The sequence below is a fragment of the Nematolebias whitei genome, chromosome 17 (assembly GCF_014905685.2).
Source record: "Nematolebias whitei isolate Nwh7 chromosome 17, NemWhi1, whole genome shotgun sequence".
Lineage (NCBI taxonomy): Eukaryota > Metazoa > Chordata > Actinopteri > Cyprinodontiformes > Rivulidae > Nematolebias > Nematolebias whitei.
The window spans coordinates 42,632,973-42,642,549 of NC_056514.1; the positions used below are offsets into that span (position 1 = coordinate 42,632,973).

General features: G+C 40.4%; 1 protein-coding gene across 1 annotated transcript in view; it reads right to left on the reverse strand.

Moving 5' to 3' along the window:
* Positions 1–9,577, reverse strand: part of LOC119423588 (janus kinase and microtubule-interacting protein 3-like) — a 185,403-nt gene that overhangs the window by 32,728 nt on the left and 143,098 nt on the right. The window contains exon 14 of the mRNA XM_037690987.1: positions 5,386–5,451. Within this exon, the coding sequence (XP_037546915.1) occupies positions 5,386–5,451 (66 nt within the window). The remainder of the gene's footprint in view (positions 1–5,385; positions 5,452–9,577) is intronic.

Below are 9,577 nucleotides of genomic sequence, written 5' to 3' on the forward strand. Positions count from 1 at the left end.
CCCCCCCCCCGCCGACCTGATGGCCGCGGGGCATTGAAACACAGACAGTCCGGGAGGTAGTAGTTCCACCAAGGCGCTGGACTCACCATCAGAAAACCAAGATTCCGTGACGAACAGAAAATCCAACTCCTCATCTTTAAAAAAGTCATTGAGGATAAACGTCTTGTTGGAAATGGACCTTGCGTTGATTAAACACATCCTGATATTGTCCAACACAGGCACAGCTGTGGATGGAGACGCGCTCGCCAGCGGGCGCAGGTTATGAAAAACGGCTCCTCCTGGTCTGCTGGTGCGGCGCACAGGTAAACAACTCCAGGTGTTTCCATGGACTGAGTGCGCGGGTAGCTGGCCAGCAGCTGGGCCCCAGGAGCGCCATGGGTCAGAGAGGAGATGATCAGATCCAGAGCGAGTCCTGATAAAATAATCCACACTTTGCCTCAGTTTCACCAAAATCCCTGCACGCTTCCCACGACGTCTGCGACGTTTCCTCCATGGAGAAAGGCCAGGGTCACGCAGAAGGAACGCAGGAATCTCAGATAGGACCGGTGGGGGAGAGTGCTGGCCGCTGTTCAAAAACTCCGTGGGAATTTCAGCAAAGCTTGGATCATGCCTTTCACTTCAGGAGGATTTTCTGGCAGCTCGCTCTACTATTTGCTGCGAATTATCAGTTTCTGTTTCGCCCTGTTGATATTGGACCCAGCTTCTGTTTCCCATGGGAGCATCCATCCATCCTCACTGGGGGGCCGGAGCCCCTCTCAGCCCAACTCAAACTGCAGTTGGGCCACCTCATCGGGTTTGTTTGCCCATTTGAACTGTGGCGTTTTATGGTCTGAAACTTTTCTGCATCATTCATATTATTGTCACTATTTTCAGTTCTCAGATTATCTGGAGTCACTGAATCTTGTTAATACACCTGAATCTGCCCATCACTGCAACTTTCACTGTTTTTGGGTTCTGAATGATCACGTCTTCATTAATGTTTCTCATGATTCGATTATGGGGGCTAATTGTCACACTGTTAACGCGTGTAATTACACATCAGTCACAAAAAACTCAAGAAAATGTCTGATAATAATGTTGTTACTGCTCTAAGGGATTCAGCCCAACCCTGGACCCCCCACTAATTACAGCACACCAAATGACTTTAAGAACGTGTCTGGGCTTCATTTTCTGCATGTAAACGCTCGTAGCCTTCTGAGAAAACTTGATGCTTTGAAAATTCTGGTCAGTTCTTCTGGGGCAGATGTTATCTTCATCTCTGAAACCTGGCTCAACAAATCTATACTGAATAATGACCTGGCAATCAATGGATTTAACATCTACCGCTGTGATCGTCAAAAAAAGGGGGGGGGGTCGCTGTTACATCAGATAGTCTTTGGTTGCTAGTCTTGTCTTCTAAAACAATTCCAAACCAGTTTGAAGCCTTATCTGTAAACATCACCTTGAATGGAGGCCAGATCTTAACTGTAGTCTGCTGCTACCGCCCACCCTCAGCATCACCTGAGGCTCTGTCTGCCCTGATGGAATTTCTTGGTAATTTAAAATTCAAAAAGATCCTTTTGGCTAGAGACCTCAACATTGATTGGTGTAAGTCGATCCCCCTCTGTGATAAATTCAAGGATTGTTGCCTGTCTCTCAATCTTATCCAATTGATCGACTCTCCCACTAGATTAAACAAAAACCGTCCTGAAAAATCCTCCATCTTAGACCTATTTCTAATTAATATGCCTCACAAATTCCCTGGTACAGGTGTATTTGCTAATATTTTGAGTGATCATTGTGTGACAGCTGCTTTGAGAGATATTAAACTTCCACCTTCTAAGCCCAGATTAATTAAAAAAAAGGGATCTGAAACATTTTTGTGAACAGTCATTCCTCTGGGATCTGTCTCACTTTGACTGGCATCATTTTCTGTTAACTGATGACGTGAACTCTGCTTGGAACTATTTTCATAATAGTTTCATTTATTTTGTGAACAAACATGCTCCTTTTCGTCAGTTCAGAATAAAGGGACAAGACAGCCCCTGGTTTACTCCAGAGCTAGCTGACCTCCTGCACAGGAGAGACCATCTTTGGGCCGAAGCAAGAAAATCTGACTCAGACACTGATTGGTTGAGTTTTCGACAGACGAGGAATAAATGTACAACTGCCATCAAAGCAGCAAAACGCAACTATTTCTTACCTCAGACCTCCAAAAATCTAAATGACCCTAACAGATTCTGGAAAACCATCAAATCTCTCTCAGGCACCACCCAATCATCTGACCTCCCATCACAACTTCTCGTTAACTCTGTTCCTGTGTCAAATAAGCACGAGATCCTGAACTGTTTCAACAAACATTTTGTTGCTTCTAGTTCTTTATTTGACACAGTTACTAACAGAAAATCAGCAATTTCCCCTAATAACCAAACTTCTACAAATCAAATCCCTCCTACAAGTCAATCCTCAGTTAATCACAACTTCTCCTTTTCTCCATTCTCAGTCAGTGAGGTCAATAAACTGTTAAAAGATCTTGACCCTAAAAAATCTGCAGGTCCAGATGAACTTCCATCTTACTTCATAAGGCTGGCTGCTCAAATCATCACAGTCCCTGTGACCCACATCTTCAATCTCTCCATAAGACAAAACTCCATCCCAGGCACTTGGAAAACAGCCTTTGTTCTTCCTTTGCTGAAGGGAAGTGACCCCACCTCACTGAACAACTATGGACCAATCTCTAAACTCTGCATTTTAGCCAAGGTTCTAGAAAAACTGATAAACTCTCAAATCAAAAATTACCTGGACTCATTTAACATCTTACCTCTACATCAATCTGGTTTCAGGAAACGACACAGCACAACCACTGCTTCACTGAAGGTACTTAATGATGTTGTTGAAGCATTGGATGCTAAGGATTATTGTGCTGCACTTTTCTTAGACCTGTCTAAAGCTTTTGACACTGTGGATCATAACATCTTGTGTCACAAACTCTCGGAAATTGGTTTCTCAGAACACACCATTGGTTGGTTCTCTATCTTTCAGACCGGAGGCAATGTGTTCAACATAATGGTACTTCCTCCAGTTATTTAACAGTCAACAATGGTGTACCACAAGGCTCAGTCTTAGGACCCACCCTCTTTACAATCTACATACATAATGTAGGTAAAAACATCCCTAATGCATCCATACATTTCTATGCTGACGACACAGTTGTTTATTGTCGAGCTAAAACTGTTGCTAAGGCTTTCCAGCTTTTGAATTCTGCATTCAACTACATCCAGACTGATTTGTTCCGCCTCAAACTTGTCCTAAATGCCGACAAAACTAAAGGGATGCTTTTTTCAAATAGGAAGTTGGTCCCAGCAGTTCTTCCTCTGAATTTATCCTCAAATGGTGTCCCCATTGAGTTTGTTGATTCCTAAAAAAAAATTTGGGTATCTTGGTCGACTCACATCTCTCTTTTAGGCTCCATGTGGAAAACTTGGTAAAGAAACTGAAAGTTAAACTGGGTTTCTTTTTCAGAAACAGATCCTGTCTAACCCTGAATGCTAGAAAACGCCTTGTATCTTTCACTTTCCTTCCCTCAATTGATTATGGTGACAATATTTACATGAACGCTCCTACAAGAACCCTGCAGATGTTGGATGTTCTCTATCATGGTGCACTAAGATTCATAACTGGCTGTGATTATCGTACCCACCACTGCACCCTGTATTCACTGGTTAGCTGGACATCATTAACTTCCCGCAGACTCTCTCACTGGTACGTTTTCATCTTTAAATCACTTCCTGGTCTGCTGCCTTCATACATCTCCTCCTACATGCCTCTGCGTGAGTGCAGCTACAGTGTGTGCTCTAAGGTCATTATTACCTGCAGTGTTCCCTCAATGAGGACTGAACTAGGCAAAAGGGCCTTCTCCTACTCCGCTCCTGTTTCCTGGAATATCTTACAAAAAGATTTGAAGCTCTCGACCTTGACCTCTTTAAGTGGCTTTAAGAATCTGTTGGACTCCTGGCAGGGACCAATGCAGACATGTTCTTGTTTTTAGTTTTTTACATTCGCCTTAGAATCTAGCAGTTTTTTATTTGTTTTTTGTTTTGTTACCTTTTCCTTTTAGCCATCCTATTTGTATTTAAAAAAAACCCTGCAGTATGACTTTTCATAATTGTTTGTTGTTGTTGCTGTTGTCCATTGTTGTCATCTTTCTTTGTTGAAATCAGGTCTCTCTTGTAAATGAGTCCTCGAGGCTCAATGGGATTTACCTGTCTAAATAAAGGTTGATTGATATATTTGATAAAGCTGAACGATTCCTGTGCATTTTTCTCTGCCCCATAAAATATTACATTATTTTACCTTGTTTTATGTCACCTTGCCTTCTTTGTTTTTATAACTGTTATTTTAATTGATTTATATTGTTATATATTGTTGTCTGCACTTTATATGTTGCCTGTCTTAAACCGGTCTCTCTTGAAAATGAGTCTTCGTGACACACTGAGACTACCTGTATAAATAAAGGTTGAATTAAGTTTTTTTTTTTTTTTTTTTTTAAGTGCAGTCGGTTTGCATGCTTTTTAAAGTAATAACTCATTGGATTTTACAGTGTGGGAATGTGAAGGAGGTAAAACAAGTATGGAGGGGTGAGATTATGAATGGCTTTAAATGTGTACAGAAGAATTGAGAAACCAATGTGGAGTTTGATTGGAAACCAGTGAAGCTTGTGAAGAATGGTTGTTATACACTGTTGTCATCACTCTTTATTAAAGAAATCAGGTCTCTCTTGTAAATGAGTCCCCGAAGCTCAATGGGATTAACCTGTATAAATAAAGGTTGAATGAATGTGGCTGGAGGAGAGGGTTCTGGTGTTGAAGGCTGATGAATTCTGAATCGGTTGTAGTTTATTAAAGGATATGTGAGGAAGACCAAAAAGCAAAGAATTACAGTATGGGAGGTAACAAGACTGTGGACAAGTATAGCAGCAGGTGGGGGAGGGGCGGAGACAATTAGGGCTGTGAAGGTGTAAATCTGCTGACCAGGTGATGCTATTGATGCAAGATTTAAATGACAGAGTACTTTCAAGGATGAAACCCAGACTTTTAGCCTGCAGGGAGGGGGAAACAAGGACGTTGTTCACTAAAATGGGAAACTGTCAATTTTGGGTAATGTTGATTTTGTTCCAATGAGGAGGAATTCATTATTGGCACTGTTTAATTTAAAACCATTTTAAGAGTACCAGGATTCGAGTTAATCAAGGCAGTTGTTATGGGAGGGGAGGTATGAGGATGGAATAGAATTTGATGTAAAGGTAGATCTGGGTGTCATCTGCATAACAGTGAAAATCAGCATCAAATTATGGGAAAACTGTATCAAAGGGAAATAAGTAATGATGAAGAGGTTTTTGGTTCTCACCTTCTCTTCCAGCTCTTTGATTTGGCGTTTCTGAGCTTCAATAAATTCCTCCAGCTCCTTGTTTTTCTATCAAACACATATTCATCAACATGTCAGATGTCACAAAAGTATTCATAAAAAGCCCTGGGTGAAACCTTTCAAAGGTCCTCATGGATCAGCTTGAACCTATTTTCCCCCTTACATCTAATCGTAATTTTGGTTATGTTAGTACACATGGCACATTTCTGCAGAAAAAAAGCAAGAAAAAAACAATCTGTAATGTATTTATGACAGATTTTTTTGGAAGGGAACAGTTTTGTCCTTAATGCCTTAAGAGAGGAAGTAAAATAAATTGATGCCTGAAGAGTTGATGTTTGTGAACAAAAGCATTGTAAACATTTCAACATAGATTTTCAGCAGATTTGACATTAAGGTTTGAAAGCTGCAGTAGGCTTTGACTAAAAAGCAAATAAACAAAACTTATGAAGTTCTAAATTCAAAGAATTTTCAAAAATTAAGTTTTTTGTAGGTGAGTGTAACCCTGACCAAACGAGAACAGTAAAGTAACTGACTTCAGAAGTCAGGCTTGACTTGATCTGAACCAGGTGTATTCAACTAAAACCTGAGTCTGCTTAGAGAAAGTTTCTTGCAGTTCCAAAAGATCATCATGTCAAACTATTTAGTGATACATCCAGTAGTCATTTCAGCATCTGCATGTAACCCACAACTGTCCATCAAATGACTTCTGTATCATTCAATGACATCTTGACATTATTTACTGTTATGTAACAAAGAACTAGACTCATATTTACACAGTCAATATGTGACGTTTTCTCTCATTTAATAATGAATAAAAAGGACTGCCTTTAAAAGTAAAAGAAATACCATAAAAAGTGAAAAGCATGCATGTTCAAATAAAATGCTGAAGTTTAGACTGATAGAGGTAAAGCTTGTATTGAGTATTTCATATTTTGTGACAAAGCTCTTGCTTTTGTTTTCCTTAGTGTTTTAGGTGCTGCACTCATGCATTCTTCTGTTTACTTCTCCCTAAGGAAATGGCGCTTATGTTGACCTAAACCTGAACAGCTCTGAGTGAATCTTCACATGTGGCTTAAGATCCTGCTGGACTGCTAATGTTAGGCTCTGAGGCTGTGTGTTTTCAGTGATCTTACTTCAGATTTCAGTGGGTGCATTTGTTCAAACCCTTCTTGTTCTGTCATTTCACATTGCTGCTTCTAGGAAGTGCAATAGTTTCTGAACAATGCTGGGCACTGGTAACCCAATAGGAAGTAGCAAGTAAAGATAATGATTAATAATAATAATAATAATAATAATAATATTAATAATTATATAATGATAACTGCTAAGCTCATGGCAAGAAACAACACAGACATATTCCTGTTTTTTTAGTATTTTAAATAACCTTAATAAAAAAATTTTTTATAATATATATATTTTTTATATATTTATTTTATATATATATATATATATATATATATATATATATATATATATATATATATATATATATATATATAATCCATTTACTTTTCATTTTATACAGGTGCTGGTCATAAAATTATAATATCTTGAAAAAGTTGATTTATTTCAGTAATTCTATTCAAAAAAAGAAACTTGTATATTATATTCATTCATTTCACACAGACTGATATTCATGTCAAAAATACTTTATTAATCCCAGAGGGAAATTATATGTTGTGGTAACTCATCATTCTGGTTTCATTAAATGGTTGTTAAAGATGCTGATGGCTGTGGGCAAGAAGGATCTCTTGCAGCGGTCTGTCTTATAGTGGATCTGAAGAAGCCTCTGACTGAAGACTCCCTGTTGTTGTATGACAGTCTTATGAAGATGATGCTGAGGGTTGTCAATACTGTTCTTCATTTTTTGAAGAATCCTCCTTTGAACAATCATCTCCAAAGGTTCTAGAGGAGTCCCCAGAACTGAGCCAGCCTTCTTTTATGAGCTTGTTGATCTTTTTGAAGTCACTTGCTCTGGTGCTGCTACCCCAGCAGATGATGGTAGAAGAGACAGCGCTCTCTACAACAGACTTATAGAAGATATGCAGCATCTTGCTGCAAACATTAAAGGACTTCAGCTTCCTCAAGAAGTACAGTCTGCTCTGTCCCTTGTTATAGATGGCTTCACTGTTGCATTTCCAGTCCAGTCTATTGTCCAGGTGAACCCCAAGATATTTATACTTCTCCACCACCTCCACTTCTTACATGATGGAAATAGGGTTGGACCTGTTCCTGTTTCTCCTGAAATCTACAATCATCTCTGATACACCCGACCACTGCAGAGTCATCTGAATATTTCTGCAGATGACAGGAGTCTGTTTTGTACTGGAAATCTGAGGTGTACAGAGTGAAAAGGAATGGTGAGAGTACAGTCCCCTGTGGTGCTCCTGAGCTGCTGACCACCTGGTTATACGCACAGCCCTTCAGTCTCACAAACAGTGGTCTGTTTGTCAGGTAGTCTTTGATCCAGGTGATTGTTGAGGCTTCCACCTCAGTTTTCTGAAGTTTCTGACAAAGTAAATCAGGCTGGATTTTGTTAAATGCACTGTAGAAATCAAAGAACATGACTCTCACAGAGCTGTCTGCCTTTTCTAGATGACAGTGAGTTTGCTAAAACAGGTGTATGATGGCATCTTCAACTCAAAGTCCACGGCGATAAGCAGACTGCAGTGGGTCCTGATATACCATACCAATTTATTCATAGAGCACGCAAAACAGCAACAAGGCCAACCAAAGTGTTGTACAAAAGAAACAATCACAGCGGACACGAAAACATAAAATAAAAATATACATTGAAATAGCAGTGGATATTAACTAAATGGACAACACTATAGACTACAGACTGGATCAAAACAAATCACACCGTGTCAAAGGCAAGGGAATACAAGTGGGTTTTCAGGTGAGACTTATGCCCCTTTTCCATTAGTACTGGTACGGGCCGACTGGACCCTACTTGGCCCGGTTCTGAGGCTTTTCCATTAGTACCGGTACTTAGCACCTGTTACCATTTTCAGTACCCTTGGCTCTGTGGTTCTAACCCAAATGAAGAGGTACTAAAACGTGATGTCAGAACACTGTAGGTCACTGATTGGTCGGGGGCGGAGTCGAGGGCGGAGTCACTGGATCCTTCAGAAACTTTTCAAAACAATGATCCGCCATTTGCAATTTCTCGGACTGGAGCAGCGGCTGGACTTATTTTAAAGATTTTAAAAACAATACTGACAACATCTTGGTCTAATGCTGACGTGCTGGCGTTTTTTGTGCTTGGTGGCCGACGACGTAATTAAGAGCAAGCTGGATGGAGCTCTGCTGGTGTACCCAGATCCTCCCCCCGGAGCCTGGGAGCGCCAGGCCGGGCAGGGCGTCATCTCCCCGGCTCCGAGTTCCACTGGTCACTGCGGAAGATCCTTCGATGTGCCGACTCGGAGGCTTGGGTTCTGGATACCAGCCTTGTGTGCTCAGAACTCCTCTGGTCACTGGTGACTCGCAGATGGCCGTTGCGAGACCCCAACAGCGCGTAATCATGAAGGCCGAATCCTGATCCCGCCTGGCAGTCAGGCGGACTGGACAGTCTGGGTCCGACGGTGGAAGCGATTTTTAAATAAACTAATATTTTTTTTTAATACAAAAAATGTTTTAAAAAATTGCTGAAGCGATTTAAAAATTATTTTTTTTACACGTAAAATGTTTTTTAAAATAGCTTCCACAGTTCATCGCAGACCCGTCTCTGTCCGCCTGTCTGCGCGGGTCGGGCCTTCATGATTACGTGAGGCTGAGGTCTGATAACGGCCTTCTGTCAGTCACCAGCTGAGCTCGGAGCTGGGAAGATGAGCCTGCCCGTCCTGTCTACAGAGGAGAGGATCGTGTGAGACCAGCGTTGAAGATTTAAAATACAATAAAATAAACGGTGCCAGCTTTATCATGAAATCCTGTTTTCACTTTAATGACTGTTAACTAAGCTGGAAATCATAAAAAGACACAACTATTGGATCTCTCAGGAATATTTCCCTCAAACATGTTTAAAGAAAAGAGACGACCTTCAGGTCAACTTTATTTTAATCCACAAATGTACAAATCACAAAACAAGAACTTTAAAGCAAAGCTAAAAATAAAATGTATATATGTGAACAAGAAAGAAAACCACACATCTAAAATTAACATTAAAAGTAGACAC